Here is a 16,272-nt window from a genome sequence, read left to right as displayed (position 1 = left end):
GTTTCCGAGGATATAGTTTGTCTTGCAGTGTATTCTGAGCCTTGCCATAGGAGTCCTATGACAGAGTGCCGTGGGTACCTTTTCTCTCTACCCTCAGGAGCAGGGCACCACATCCTGCAGGGAATTAGTTTCACTGCAGTCTAGCTACAAAATGATCCTTCTCTTCCCATTTGGCGGGATAGAAATCTTGATTGTGTCTGGTTTAAAGCAGAGGAGGAACGGATCTCCGGGATCCTGTCTGGGAAATGCCAGTGTCAGCCTGCCTGGGAAAGCTCTTGTGTGAGGCACCCCAGGTCTGCTCTGAGTGTGGAGTCAGTTGAAATTCTCCTTATTGGGCCCTTCAGTGATGACTGATCTCCTGGGCTCCCAGGCAAAAGTCAGGGGCCCTGTTCGATGACCTCCTAATGATGTGTGAGGGGCTCAGACATTCCTTGACCATCACGAAAGGGTGTCTCCTAGCAAGCTGTGTCCTGTTTATCGAAAGGTTGGGGGCTGGGGTGACAGGGCTGGACGAAGATGACAGATAAAGGGACTCGATTTAAAAATGGACTCCTTCCGGAGTTGCTCTTCTGGTCCTTTCCGATCTGATGTATGGAATTTGTACAGAGGTAGAATTGTTTCTGCCATTTTCACACACAAGTTGGTGCACATTCCTGACACGAATTGAAAGGAGATATGTCAGATGTACACAGGGATGAGTCAACATCGCGTGCAGCCAGCCATGGACACTGGGAGAAGAGTCAAATACAGGCCACGGAGCTGTGGGCTCACCTGCCCCCAGCGGAGTCAAGTCCAAGCGCAGGGCAGGCGGCTCAGCACTCAGGCCCTCCCCTCAAGTGCTCCTCAGGGGGCTGCTGTCTGGTCCCACCTCAGAGGTTTCTGGCACAGGGCATTTTTTTTTTTCTCTCTGTCAACTTGCTCATGTTTGTTTCTTTTTTTTTTTTTAATTTTAATGCTTTTTATTTATTTCTGAGAGAGAGAGAGAGAGAGAGAGCGTGAGCAGGGGAGGGTCAGAGAGAGAGAGGGAGATACAGAATCTGAAGCAGGCTCCAGGCTCTGAGCTAGCTGTCAGCATAGAGCCCGATGCGGGGCTTGAACCCACAATCCATGAGATCATGACCTGAGCCGAAGTCAGACACTCAACCGACTGAGCCACCCAGGCGCCCCTATTTCTTTGTTTTATACTGATTGCCAGCGTCACAGGAACTATATAGAAAGGTACACATCTGTAAAAGGAGAGTCCATGGTAACCCAGCTACAACCATGATTAACACTTTGTCATGAATTTTCAAAACCGTATTCCTATGCTTCCTTTACATTGTCCTGTAGTACAAACTCTACAGTTTTGTTTGGCTTCATGTATTTACTATGATATCTTAAAGAATTTCTATTATAAACATTATTTTCATGACTACCTAATATTCTACTGCAAGAAACGAGTATAATTTACCTAACAACTACCTTATTTTAAGGCCCTGTTAAGGGGGCAGTGAGCATCTTTATGCATGAAGTATCTTATCATGCCTAAGACGATCATCTTAGTGTCTTACTGTATTGGCATCGTATTTACTTGGGCTAGATTTCTGGAAGTGAAATCCCTGGATCAGTAGTTGGGCATGTTTTTAAAAGGCTCTTATACTTATTGCCAAACTGTCCTTCGGGTACTTTATACCAGTAATATTCCCACCGGTAGCACCCCCTCTCATTTTATCCTTAGCCGTGTTGAGTATGATTCTGTTTGTTTATTAAAGAAGTTGGGAGCTAAAACGTCCTGTCTCTGCCTTCGGGTGTAGTGACATCATGAGGATGGAAGGGAACCAACCTCGGAGCTAAGAGGCCACTTGCCCTGCCCTCCCGGGCCCCCTGCAGACATCCTCAGCGAAGTGGGAAACACGTACCCACTTCTGTGCCGTGAGTCCACGTCAAAGGCCCTTGCTGTGTAACCGCACAGAACCACACCAGCACCTCTCCCGCAGCTGCTTGTCTTCTGGCCTAGAGGTGTCCTCAGTCACGTTCTTCACTTTCTAAGCCTTTCGCCGAATCCCATGCCCCTCTAAAGAGCTGCACACATAGCCCGAGGATAGTCCTTGTATTCGAGTGGCCCTGTGCAGTTTTACGAGGCACTCTTCATGTACTGTCTGATCAGATGCTCACGGCTCCCTAGAAGGCAAATATTCATTTCCCTGTTTTATACATGTATTCCTTTCCTAGGGCTGCCGTACCAAATTACCACAGACCTGATGACTTACAACAACCGAATTTTATTCTCTCAGACTCCCAGAGGCCACAAGTTCAAAATTAAGGTGTCAGCAAGGTCACACTCCCTCCAAAGGTTCTAAAGGAGAATCCTCCCTTACCTCCTCCAGCTTCTGGTGGCTCCCAGTATTCCTCATCTTGTCACAGCAGAAGTCTGGCCTCTGCCTCTGTCTTCACATGGCCTTCCCCCCATTCTTTAATTTCCCTCTCCTTTCTCTCGTAAGGATACCAGTCACTGGATTTAGGACTCACCCTAACTCTAGGATACTCTTATCTTGGATCCTTAATTATGTCTGCAAAGGTCCTATTTCCAAATAAGGTCACATTCTTATCTTGGGGGAAAACGTGATTCAAACCGGGGGCGCCTGGGTGGCTTAGTCGGTTAAGCGTCCGACTTTCGCTTAGGTCACCATCTCGCGGTTCGTGGGTTCGAGCCCCGCGTCGGGCTCTGTGCTGACTGCCAGCTCAGAGCCTGGAGCCTGTTTCAGTCTGTGACTCCCTCTCTCTCTGACCCTCCCCTGCTCACGCTGTCTCTCTCTCTCTCTCTCTCTCTCCTAGAAATAAAAAATATTAAAAAAAAAAAAAAAAGAAAGAAAATGTGATTCAACCCACTACAGCTGGGGGAAAAAAAAAACCAAGGTCCAAAAAGGCTAAATGACTTGCCCAAGGTCATACAGTGAGAAAACAGCAGGAAATGGCATTAGAACCCAGGTCTTCTGCTTACCATATGCCTTTAATTAAGAAAACAAACAAACAAAAAGACACTTACGGTATGAATGCTTAATTATGTTTTCTGGTTCCCAGAAGATGAAACGTGGTACCTTTTGCTCTAGGATACATCAAACACCATTTCACCAGTTCTCTGTTCGTGTGCAACTATTAATTACATTTGAAACCATTCGTGCAACGTAATGAACCCCTTATGTGGGGGTCAGTCATTTATTGTCCATGTGGCAAGCAGGGAAGTTAAGACTAGAATAACCAGAAAAGTTCATGAGAGAAGTTTACTTATAATCTAGGTGTCTTGAATTGTGATTTGTATTCTAATCTTGAACATGGGAGTTGTGATCGTACATTGCACTTGTGAAGGCAGTTACCAAAACAACTACTCTGTTACATTGCAGAGAAATCTTGGCATCTTCGTTACTGTGGAACTCCTCTTCTTTGGCTTAGGACCCCTTGATACATTGGTCACACGTGGCAGTCTGTTCGTGGACCTATGATGAATGATGAATAATCCTTTCCCATAGTGGCCCCAAGGGCCTGTGAGAACAGATGTGCACAACATCATCACATCTGGCACGTCAGCATCTGCTGGCTTGCCAACATTAGCGAAGGCATTTCTCTACTTTGCCGGTACCTTTCCTTTCTCTGGCTCAATTCACTTCTGAACTGGGGTAGCAGATCCTTTTTTTTTTTTTTTTAATTTTTATATATTTAAGTAATCTCTAAACCTAACATGGGCCTCGAATTCAGTGACCCTGAGATCAAGCGTCATGTGCTCTTCCCGCTGAGCACCAGGTGCCCCAATGGAGTAGCAAATCCTTTAAAAATGACCCAACCCTAAAATCCAAACCCCACGGCCAAATGGATAAATATGGAACAAACAGGGTACACTGTCACATTAGATAATCTGAGTCATAAAAGACTGCCGGGGGCTAGGCCCCTTTGCTTTGTACCATGTTTGTGGGTATGGGATCATGGTTACCCGGGGAGCCACCCTAAACGTTTGAGAGGGACAGACAATGTCCTCATATTCTCTCACCTTCCCACGGTGAGCCAATCTGTTAGTCACAACCAACAGAGTGCATATTGACATAAGTGAAATATGCCAGCGGCCACATCCGGTAACCAAATAAAGCTAATGTCTTCAGCCTGTGCTTATATGAACGAACCTTTAATGCAGAGAGGAGTTCTCCCCTACAGCACCAGGATCAAGTTCAGTTTAGTGAGCTAGATCAGAGAATGGGCAAGGAAGTTCTCCAGTGGTTGCCTTCATCCCACCTGGATTCATTTCTTAGTTATCATGGACATCATTATTGTCATGGGCTCTCTCACCTAGAAGGGCTTATGTCTTGAAGAGATTGTTCAATGATGCATTTTGCTCTTGCTACTTGGCCTCCCTGGTGGCTGGAAATCCGATCAACAGGCTCTCATCAAGGTCCAGATCCAGGCCCAAACCTAACTGATGCAAAGGGAAGGTTGTGTCACAGTCTCCTGAATAGCTATGGTGTGATTAGACACTATCAGCTCAGAGGAACACCCCACCTCCCCCAGACCCCCTCTTTCCCTCAGGCTTCGTTGCCCCTCAACAATGGTATACAAAAGACAGAGCACGTGTTCCCCTAGGCTCCCCAGGATCTGCAGGCTTACCAGCTGTCACAGCATGTCTTTAATGGGTTTGTGAAACCCAAGAACCTGACCCATTTCTCCTCTGGGGAAAGAGTGTAACACAGGATCCCAATCTGGGAAGCAGAATTCAGGAAGCTCACCTGTATGAGCCCGGCTCTCTGTGCCATCCAAGGCACATTGTTTGGTTCTTCCAATTCCCGGGGTCTCAAATCTAAAATAAATGCACAGAAGGCAGCAAGGTGATACTGTGACTTTGTTTTCTCCTCACTTATAACCTCCTTCCTTTCTCCTATTTAGTTTTAGCTCCCTTTCCTGCCCATCTCCATCCCATTCCTCCCAGTTCTGGCCCTAGATGTTTAGGCTCTGGGATCTTACTTAAAGAGTATCGACTCCAAAGGGTATTTCTCAGATGGTCATAATCAGTTGATAAGCAAACATATTTGGAGTCAGCATGATGCCCAAAGTCCGGTACTTACTACAGACTTATGGATTATGGAGGAATCCATGCCCTAGAGGAGCTTCTAAACTAGGTTGGAGAGCAGATCATGAGAGTAATGTAAGGCAGGCTGGGAATGACACCACCTGGGATCCCAAGTTGGGCTTCCGAGGCATCCAGAAACATAATCCCTTTACAGTGTTATATGACATTGCTTACTTAATTTCACGTGTGCAAACACATTTTTCGGGTAAGATCATTGCTTTCATCAGCTTCACCAGAGAGGTAAAGGGCCTGTCATACAATGAGACTTTACGGAACAGCACCCATTATTACTTGGGTATTCACTCAAGGTTTCACAGAGCAGGTGAGACTTGAACTAAATCTTAGAAAAATGCTATGCCCAGAATAGCAGGCTGGGTGGCAGCCCTGAGGGGAGGGAGTCCCAGGAAGACCATTACACCTAAAACCTGCGCCCTAAAGCTACTTTACCTCTCTCCCTCAGACTCAGTGAAAGGTAAATCTAGAAAGTGGTGACAATTGCTGCTTCCCAGAGTTTTGTGAAGGGCCATGAATTTATTCTTTTTCTTTTCTTTTCATTCTTTTTTTTGGGGGGAGGGGGAGCTCACTGTGTCTCCTCATACCTCAGTACAGTGCTTGACTCATAATCACAGTGGACACTAATCAATATTTGATGAATGTGTGAGTTAACTGAAATCAAAGGTGAGGGGTCTTTACAAACAGCAGAGCGTTGCTTCAGCAAAAGATCTTTGTTGCTAAGGATGTATATTTTGCGCTTTGCAAACGGCCTGCACTAAGTGTCCTTTCCCCCTTGAAAGTGACCCTTTCTCCCCTAATGGGACTCAGAGGGCCAGCTCATCTGATGGAGTGTGTCTGCGCCAGCCCGATGAATGATAGCGGTGCCGACAAGGCCGACAAGATGCGCAGTTGCCTGAGCACGAGGAGCTGACCTCACTCTCCAAGGGCTTGGCCTCTTAACCCCAGCCCCTGCGGACGCACACACACCTGCAGCTCTCTCTCCAGGACGGGGAGAGTGCAGGAGCTCCCGCTGTCGCATCTGCACTGGCCAGGGTGGAAGGACAAGGAAGGGGGCCTCTATGGGATTCCTTCCAGCACAAGAAGCAGGACCACTACCTGTATCCTCTCTGTGAGTTCTTAGGACAGTAGAAATGGTCCGGTGCTCCTTAAGTTTATTTATTTATTTTGAGAGAGAGAGTGAGCACAGGGGAGGGACAGAGAAGGGGGAGAGAGAGAATCTCAAGCAACCTCCACATTGTCAGTGCAGATCCTGACTTGGAACTCGAGCTCACAAACCATAAGATCATGACCTGAGCCTAAATCGAGAGTTGGACACTTAAACAACTGAGCACCCAGCAGTGGGAAAGATTTCTTAAAGGTACTGGTTGAAGGTGACAAGAGTTCTCAGAACAAGTTAGGCAAGACAGAGGTGATCTCTCCATATAACAGTTCTCCACTGCAGAAGAGGCTCAGGGAAGCAATGGGTAAACTGATAGAATGAACTCCAAGAAGAATCCAGCTGCTGTGTTCCGGATCCGTCACTTAGAGACTTCCAGCATGCCGTTTAATGTCTCTGAACATCCAGCTCCCCTCTCATAATTGGAGTTGTACCTGAACTGCCTCTCAGGGTCATTGTGATAGTCAGAATGTATGATGATGCTTCCAGTGGTATAAAGTTGTACGTACTTGTTATTATCAACATGTACATGAGCACACCCGCCCTGTGCAGGACCCTTACTATGTGCCAGGTGATTGTGCGTTTATCTAATGCAATTCTCACAATAACCCTGTAGGACTATATTACCTTTCCACGTTTACAGATGAGGAATCAGAGGCTCAGAAGGATAAAGCGCTTGCCCAGACCCACCCAGTTAATATGTGTTGGAGCCTACATTTCAGTCCAGATCTATTTCCGCTCTCCACCAGCGCGTGATTCTCTTGCCTCCTGTATACTGCTGTTTTGTCCCTAACATGCTACTGCCCCTCTGGCCTTTACCATCTTTCATAGTCCCGGTCCACCCTCTTACCTGAGCCTTCCTTGCTGTAACGTCTTGCTGGTTTATTTTGTTTTCTTTCCCTCTTGGCCCTGCTGTCTGCTTGGCTGGCCTCTAAGAGCGTGTGTACAGACACTGACTGAGTGTCTTTCTAGAGGCAGGCACATTGCTCTTGTGAAGTGACAGAAGGAAAGGGCATTCCCTGTTCCTGAGACAGGCTCTGAGACATGTCCGTCCATACGAAAGCTGCCACCGCAGCCCTGAGGGCCCGAGGAGCAGGAATGTCTGTGTTTTGCTGTTAATTCCCTCATCTGGAAATCACTAGGCATACAGGTCCCGGACAGCTTCTTCAGAGAAACAGTGATGCTATAGCCCTTGCTGTTGTCATTTAAGAGCAGGGCAGCACTAGAGAGGAATGCAGGCTCCTGGCAGCAGCCTTGCCTAATCTTTCATTCCTTCGAGGCCCAGTGATTAGTTCTACTTCAGAAATGGGAAAAGGAGATGGAGGGACTGGCCTAACATGACTTAGTGAGCAGGTAGAGGAATCAAAAGCTTAGCTTATGTCATCAGTCCCTGTGTGTCCTTAGGGACTGGGCACCTTTAAGTTGTTGCTACTGCTGGTCTAGTGTTGGCTCTGGGCTTGGCACTGCCAAGGCATGACTGCACAGTTCAGGCCCTCGGGGGGCTGACGCTCAGAGCACCTCACCCCCACTACCAGCACCTGGCTCTCCAGATCCATCCTGACCCTACTTGCTGGAGAGAGAAGGTGGTACAGGGCAGCTCCCCATTCTCGGGTCCTACCTGACAAGCTGATTCCCAGCAACCCAGGCCCGAGGTGAGCCTCTTCTTGGGGAGATACATTTATAGATGGCGCCCATCCTCCCAGCACCAGAAATCTACCCAACAATTAGGCAAGAGATAAATCAAAGCCAAACTTGGCTGATGACATTCAGGAGCCAGTAGTGACCCTTGCCACACATATAAATCCCAGCAGGCTGGCCAAGGGCCTTTGTCTGGTCAGAAGAGCTCAGGATTATCTGGGCCTCTTTGCTGATGTATGGAGTCACCGGCTGTCGGAGTGTTTACTAACGGTTATCACCTCAGTGCTTTGGCCATTATCAGAGGCAGGGCCGCCTGCCGGGGCCGAGGCTCGCACCCTCTCTATTACCACCTGTCACTGGTAGAGAGTGTGTGCTGACGCTGCCCAGTCCCGACTGCCTAGGGAAGATGGTTTCTGACGGCTGATCAAAGAGGAGAAGCAAGGCCTGATAAAAAGTGTGTGTTGCGTGTACTTTTAACTTTAGGAAACATTGGCATTTGCATTTTTTCCCCATCTTCCTGGTGCTGGCAGGAACCAAGCCCAATAAACGCAGTGGATTCAGTTACCTAATCACTGGGAAAATGGTATGTGCTTAAAGCAACAGAGCATGACGATAATCTCCTTCCAAGAGAGAGTAGATGAAATAAGCTTTCACAGAAGACTTTCTGTATAATAGAGTAGAATAATTTAAATTTAGACTTTGAAGTGATCGTGCATGTAAAATCTAATCTCATCACTGGGCAGAGCACCATGTACTTTTTGGAATTAGAGAGCAGCTTCAGACTGAGGAAAGATTTTTGCTAAAGATTCTATCACCTAACTGGCATCCCCCAAATGGTGCCCCAGTTGTACATATGTCCTTGGGCAGCCAGGAGACTATATGCAGTAGAGTAGCACGAGGCATCAGGTGGTCTGAATTCTTGAACCAAGTGTGTCACAAACTTGCTCTTGGATCTTGGGCCATTGTTTCTCTGAGCCTTATAACTTTGTATAAGTTATAGGATATAGTGGTTTAGAAAGCTTTTTTAAACTTTTAAGCTATGTAACCCCTCTTTAAAATGAACTGTTGTGGGGGGGCACATGGTGCCTCAGTCAGTTGAGCATTTGACTTTGGCTCAGGTCATAATTTCACAGTTCATGAGTTCAAGCCCCGCATCGGGCTCTTTGCTGTCAGCCTGTCAGCACAGAGCCTGCTTCAGATCCTCTGTCCCCTTCTCCCCTGCCACTCACCCGCTCATAGGCTCTCTCTCGCTCGCTTGCTTTCTCTCTCTCAAAAATAAGCATTTTTTAAAAATGTTAGGGGAAGCCCTATTGTATCAAACAAAGAAAAGTAGAGGTGTTTTGGTTGAACCTGGCAAGGAGGTTCTCTGCCCTTGACCTGTCTTCTGAAGTCCCCGAAGACTTCAAAGGAACCCTGTAGCCCCTAAGCAAACATTTAAAAATTTTTTTCAATGTTTTTATTTATCTTTGAGAGAGAGAGAGAGAGAGAGAGAGAATGCGAGTGGGAGAGCCAGAGAGAGAGGGAGACACAGGGTCTGAAGCAGGCTCCGGGCTCTGAGCTGTCAGCACAGAGCTGGACACAGGTCTTGAACTCAAGAACCATGAGATCATGACCTGAACCAAAGTTGACACTTAACTGACTGAGCCACCCAGATGTCCCCCTAAAGAAACATTTTAAAAACCACTAGGCCAGTGATGTGAAGGTCTTTTTCTGAACGTCTACACTCTCTGATTTGGTGGCATAAGCTGCGTCATTCTGCCCTACATGTGTTTCGCGGTGCTCTCTCCTCCATCCAGCCTGTTGAGGAGCTGAAATGGGCCCTGGGTGGGGAGGGGAGCTGGTGGTGGGCAGCCAGAAGAACAGTCTGCTCTCTGAAAGCACAGACTCAATGTCAGGTGCCCCATGTGTGTCACAGGTACCTTTGACCGGAGCGTGACTCTGCTAGAGGTGTGTGGGAGCTGGCCCGAGGGCTTTGGGCTGCGGCACATGTCCTCCATGGAGCACACAGAGGAAGGCCTGCGGGAGAGGCTCGCTGATGCCATGGCTGAGTCGCCGAGCCGGGACGTTGTGGGATCCGGAACAGGTAAAGGTGGCCTCACACTTCCAGCCTGACTTGGGCATGACTGGCACAAGTTGGTATAGACCTTCTCTGGCAAGAGAGGGTATATGTTTGTTTTAACCATGTGTTTCTTTAGTTAGCACTATGATTGCCATTGTTTCTCGAAGTTTCTGGTGTCAAGAAAACCTTGTATAAAGGAGTTCCCAATGGAACTGACCCTCCCCCCGCCAACATGGAACAATGCATAAAACATGGTGTGATAAACACTATTGTATGTGTGGCTCCCAGAAGGACACCTCCTCCAAGGGAAGGGACAACTGTGGAGTCCCCAGGTTTTCAGCAGCCCTAAGACACTGCGTGTGAAGGCAGGACACCTGTATGCCTGAGGCTTTATGGATTAGCAAGTATCAGGAGGGCCTGCTGACCTGGAGAGAGCAAACATGAAGCAGGCAAGGCTGGTTTGAGCCCCCAGACTGCTTTTTCGAATGCTGCCTTTGCCCTTGCACTCTTGCCTGTGAGAGGGCCCAGCAGCTGGGGCCCAAGGCAACTTCTCATATCCGGAAAGCAGTCAAAAGAGCATCCTTAGAAGATGGGTGAGCTCCCTCCCAGCAAGCAGGCATACACATGCACACACACACGTATACAGCATGCAGTTAGGAAAGACCACAATTCTTCCATCTCCACACAATGACAATACAGCCTGCCTCTCCTTTTTTCGAAAGCACCTCCTTATTCTAGATATCAGTGCCGTTAATGCCTGCTCCATCCCATGTTTAGGCCTGGGAGAAAAACTGTCCAACAGACCTCTTCCCACTCCCTGAGGTCAACAGGAACTTCCTACTGGGTGGAGCAGATCCTGGCTGTGGGCCCTCCCACTCTTACTTGCCTGAGGCCTCTCAAGACTGTTACTCTTGACCTTGATGGCTTCCGCCCCTGCTCCACATTCCTACCTGGAAAGAGGATCGCAACCAGGAGAAACTTAGAACCGTGGGGCAGGAATCAGAATCAAAGCATTTCTGGCAGGTCTTGAAATGCCTGACTTCATCACACTTCATCTCACCTCTATGTGGCTCCAGATAGCTGGCAGTTAAGCGTTTCCCTCTCTTCTTCCCTCCCATTCAGTTCTGCTCCCGCACAGAGAGGAGAGAGACCGAGCACTCTCATCTCCGCCCCCACAGCACCAGCTCTGGGCCTGCCCACAGTGCTTGCACGCTGACTGCCAAATGCACAGAGTGGAGGCACCAAGGGGAGAAAAGGCATTTGGCTGGAGATAGAGAAGTGCCTTACCAGGCCTTAGGAGACAGCCGTCTCTGAGGGCCACCCCCTTCCACACCCACTTCCTCCTTGGAAAGAGAGGAGGTGTGGATCTCGGAAGTGGCAACAAGCCATGTCCCATTCCATCTTGCACACGCGTATGCACACCAGTCCTCTACCCTGTCTTCCAGCCCTTCAGTTTGTGGATCGGAGCCCATCACGCCATTGTTCTACCTGCATCTGGGGGTGAGGCGTGGTTCTGCCATCGGCAGGGGCTCTGACGCCTTTTTCCTTGGAAGCTGGTTGCAGGGAGGAGGTTCCCTATCCAAACCTCCCCTGTGGCACCGCCTCCCCCTTGCACCTCTGGGGTCCCTGCCAACCCCTGCTATGTAAAGCATGGCCTGGCGTCACCAGACTCCCTCCCTGAGAGCCGCCCTTGCATGGAGCAGCTCCGGGACAGCCCCCCTCACAAGCCTGTCCGGGCCCCTCAGCACCAGCCAGCCAGCAGATCTAAAGGTGCTTTCGGCCAGAGTTGGGGAACGTCAGCCAGGCACAAACAGTAACCTGAACAAAACTGGCAGTGATTCATCTGCCAGACAGCTGAGGGATTCAGGAGAGTCTTTGTGGCCTTAAGCAGGTTTGTGAAATAAGAAAAAGAAAGAAAAGAAATGAGAGAGGAAATTAAAACTGCATGACCCACAGGTCAGAAAGTAGGAGATGCACTTTTTGGGCAGAGGGATTTCATTTTCCTCCCCAAACCATCACCAAAAGGGATTCATTTGGTTCTCTTTGACCATACTCAATGTATCCATTTTTTTAAAAACCTGCCTCTATTTTAAAGGGCAATAAGTAAAGCAGATATTATGGGAATTAACCTGTTTCCCTCCGCCTTTGCTGAGAATCACCTTTCACATTTTGCAACTCCAGATGAAGTGTCAGCCCGGCGGTTCAACCAAGGGCCTTGGAAGGGCGCCCTGGCACCCCCAGAACACCCTGGGGAATGTGGTGTGTGACAGGGGAGGATTTCCATCAAGCCACCCTTTGCCATAGCAGCCTTTCCCTCTCTTTCTTCCCACAATCCTGCTTCTCTCGGTGGCTCATCGGAACATACAGATAAGATGACATTAAGTATTTGCCTGTGTTAGGTACTGCAAGGCAGCTGAGATGATCGGTCCTGTAAAGCCTTCCAGCAGGCACTTTGTGTAGTATAGCAACCCTGACCGATGGCCTCTTTATCAAGGTAGGAATGGAACATGCTCTGTGACCCCCAGCACTGAAACCCATCCTATCGCCTGCCTCACTATTATACTGGCTTAGCTGGTGACCTGCTGGGAAGTGTTTAACAACCAGCCCTCCAAAGGGAAGCAGGAAAGCCCTGCTTGGTAGCATTTGGACATGTCCGTAGTATCAAAACTCGCATTATGGCCAATTTCACACTTTCAACACAGTGTCGGTAGCTAGCTGAATTCCTGAACATGTAGCAGTCAGCTGGCTCCAGCACCCCACTGGTAAGCTGTACCGTGGGCAAATTAATTGTCCCCAAGAGTAAAGCAAAACCGTTTAAAGCCTTCCTGTTCCAAGAGTGGACGTGGAAGCAGCAGCACTATCTATACCTGGGAGCTGGTTAGAAATGCATAGTGTCGGGCCCCGCCCAGCCCCACCGAGTCAACACCTGCATTTTAAAAGCATTTTTTTTAACTTTTTTTTTTTATTTATTATTTCTAGGAGAGAGAGAGAGAGAGACAGCGTGAGCAGGGGAGGGTCAGAGAGAGAGGGAGTCACAGACTGAAACAGGCTCCAGGCTCTGAGCTGGCAGTCAGCACAGAGCCCGACGCGGGGCTCGAACCCACGAACCGCGAGATCATGACCTAAGCGAAAGTCGGACGCTTAACTGACTAAGCCACCCAGGCGCCCCAACACCTGCATTTTAAACAAGATCTCTATGCACATCTGAGAATGTCTGTTTTAAAACATGGATAACCTATGAGGCAGGCGTTAGTTCCGTCTCCCATGAGGGCCGCTGACCAGTTAGTCTAATTAGGTCACACGTGTGATCTGCAAATCTGCCCCCAAATAACTGGGTGAGTTGCTGTCTTGCAATATCATCACGCCCCTTGTCCCTATAGCCCTTCCAGTGTCCCCGTTCAGCAAAGCTCCCAATCAAGGTCACTCCCACTCTGCTCTTACCCTTAGATTGCTGAAGAAGAATCACAGATTGTTCAGACTGGCACCTCTACAAAGTTCTGGCTCCTACTCTGCAGTGAGCCATGGGAGGCCTTCTCTGTTGGTCTAGTGCCCCTCCTCTGATTCTCAGTTGGTGCTCATTTTCTTAGAGCAGAAACCAGCACCTAGAACAGTGTCTGGCACATAGTAGACCCACAATAACCATTTACCGAATGAGTGAGTTCCACCTTCCGCCTAGATGTTAGCAGTCTGCTGCTGTGGCTTCTGGCCTGGTTTCATTCTCCTGACAATTCCACAAGTCTCTGGTCCTCTAAGAGTTCGTTCTATTTTTTATATTTTCCCTCCATTTTTACTATTTATTTCATATAGTGTATATTCTCAGTCCATCATTTTTTAAACATTTGTTTATTTTTGAGAGAGAGAGAGAATAAGCGTGAGTGGGGGAGGGGCAGAGACAGGGCTGGAGACACAGAATCCGAAGCAGGCTCCAGGCTCTGAGCTGTCAGCACAGAGCCCAACGTGGGGCTCAAACTCACAAACTGCAAGATCATGACCTGAGCCGAAGTCGGATGCTGAGCCACCCAGGCATCGCCCTCAGTCCATCATTTTGAAATCAATCTCTTTCCTTTGGCATGGATAGTATTTCAGACTCCCCCATTCTCCTCAACTCTCTTAACCCCACCGTCTTGTCTCTCACGCTCAGTGAGAAAATGGTGGTTACTGTTCAAGAAATCTCTTGACTTAAAAAAAATAAAAAAGAACAAAAGAAAAGAAGGAAGGGAGGAATCTCTTGCTTTCGTGCCCCCAGACCCTAACCAGAGTGCAACAACCTCACGCTCTCCCTGCCTCCAGACTGGCCCACCCGCAACAGCTGTTCTTCCCACAGTCACCACTGGTCACCACTTTACCTCAACACTGGCCTGTGAGCCTTGCCTTGGATCTTGAGGGGCTCACCTGTGGCTGCTGTTCCATCACACTCTCCTGATTCTACTCCTGCCTCTGACTACTTCTCAGTCCTTTTTCTGGGGTTTCCTTCTCTGTTGGCCTTAAGTGTATTTCTCAAGGCACTCCTTGGCCCTCCTCCCTCTCCCTCAGTCACTGCAAGGCAATCTCCTCTGCTTCTGGGGCCTCAGTTGCTATCCACAAACTGACTGTGTCCAAATAATCTCCAAGCTGGCTTTCTCTCCTGAACTCAGAACCATTTATCCAGCCACCTACTGACATTTCCACACATCCAAATGCTGAACTCCTCTCCCCCAACCCTGCCCTTCTCCGGGGCCACCCCATCTCACTGCGTCCGAAGCCCTTCGTGACCAGCCACTGCCCTCTCCCCAGACCCCTCTTCTGCTGCTCCGTGCGAGCTCCAGCCAAGCTGGACTCCCTGGAGGGTCCCCAAGCACACATGCTCTCTCTGCCCGCCAGGCCCCTGCACATACTTCTCCTCCTGCCCGGAATGCCATCTCCCACAGCCCCTCCTCTCTCTATCACCCCCCTCAAAATAACCTGACTAATTCCTGCTTAGCAGACATTCCTTTCAATATTGCCTTTTCTAGAAAAATAGAATTTTTAAAATAAGCAAAACATGTACGTACTCCAATTGTTTTGAGTCTAGGTAGATATAACCTAATACCAAAAAATCTTAATAAACACCTGGATACATATTAAGTACATTTTCTCTTTAGACTTTAACTCTTTCCATCTTCAGCTAAACCTTGTCTTTCTTCTTTGCTCTCTCCCACGTCCAGCAGCAAAAGCCCCAGGCCTCATTCACAAGTCCTGATGAGCTTGACACATCTCTGTTTGCAGGCAGCCTCCTTTTGCTGCTGTTGACCCTCAAGAGCTGACTAAGTCAGCTCTCAAGGTCAAGAGGGACTGTCTCTTCCCCCTGACTGTGGCTTCCTGCAGTCCTGGGAACACTGTTTCCCTCTCCTATACGATCACAGCACTAAAGGTAGGAAGGAGGCTTCATCTCTTTCTGTCTACTGTGTCTTCAATGAATTCTGTTCTAGTCCAGAAGCAGTTACTCTAGAGAATCACACTGTGGGCTCAGTCTTTGCCTCTTACCTTCTGCACATACATTTGCTTCCTTACCAAACATACAAAACTTTCACAAAACAATATTATAAGCAATGCATTCTAGTACTTTCTATTTTCTTTTTGTTTTTTAAGAATGTAGTCATGACCCACTAAACTGACTTCACAGTACATCAATGAACTTCTATCCATAGCTTGGAAACCAAAGCACTAACATATTCTACCAAATCCTCTGGGTTTTCCTATATGTATATTAATTACTCAGCAGAAAAGGCTCTAGGATTATTTTCAACTAAGGCTCTTCCAGGATTTGTTAGAAATTACTTTTATTTAAAGGGCTGTGCCTTTTTTTCCTTCATAACATGAAAAGCACATTTTGAACATTGTACCCAGGTCTTAAATGGTCAAAGAAAAGTTTCAGTAAGTTAATTAACAAATACCTGATGATCACCTATGTTTTACAAAAGAAGAATTAACAGCACTGCATGTGTGTGTGTGTGTGTGTGCGCGCGTGCGCGCGTGCACGCACACGTGCACCCTCATGCTAATACCATCTTTCATTTCAGCATTGTAGAAATTAATGTTAGCTGTTGTTAATAGAGTTGACCAGATATGTACCCCAAAACAAATAACCCAGATCATTGGCCCCTCTATCCTGTCTCTAAAATTAGCTTTTCCAATGGGCCTTGGAACTCCTGCTCGCCCCACTGCTGACAGCTGGGAACATTTTCATGCTAAGGCTACATTTCCAGTAGGGGCCCTGTTAGCCCTGTCCCATTTCAAGATGCCACTTGATCAGGTGACCACAATTGCAGGCATGGGCCAGTGAATTAATTCTGTTAT

At 48.1% G+C, this 16,272-nt stretch overlaps 1 protein-coding gene across 7 annotated transcripts in view; it reads left to right on the top strand.

The window, feature by feature from the left end:
* BCAS3 (BCAS3 microtubule associated cell migration factor) overlaps positions 1-16,272 on the top strand; it is a 599,290-nt gene that overhangs the window by 565,611 nt on the left and 17,407 nt on the right. For all 7 annotated transcript variants that reach the window (XM_039255980.1, XM_039255983.1, XM_039255979.1 and 4 more), the window contains one exon: positions 9,814-9,981. In XM_039255980.1, coding sequence (XP_039111911.1) covers positions 9,814-9,981 — 168 coding nt within the window. The remainder of the gene's footprint in view (positions 1-9,813; positions 9,982-16,272) is intronic.

This window comes from Hyaena hyaena, unplaced genomic scaffold (genome assembly GCF_003009895.1).
Source record: "Hyaena hyaena isolate Hyena2069 unplaced genomic scaffold, ASM300989v1 scaffold_553, whole genome shotgun sequence".
In the NCBI taxonomy this organism is placed as follows: domain Eukaryota; kingdom Metazoa; phylum Chordata; class Mammalia; order Carnivora; family Hyaenidae; genus Hyaena; species Hyaena hyaena.
This window is presented reverse-complemented; position numbering and strand designations above follow the sequence as displayed.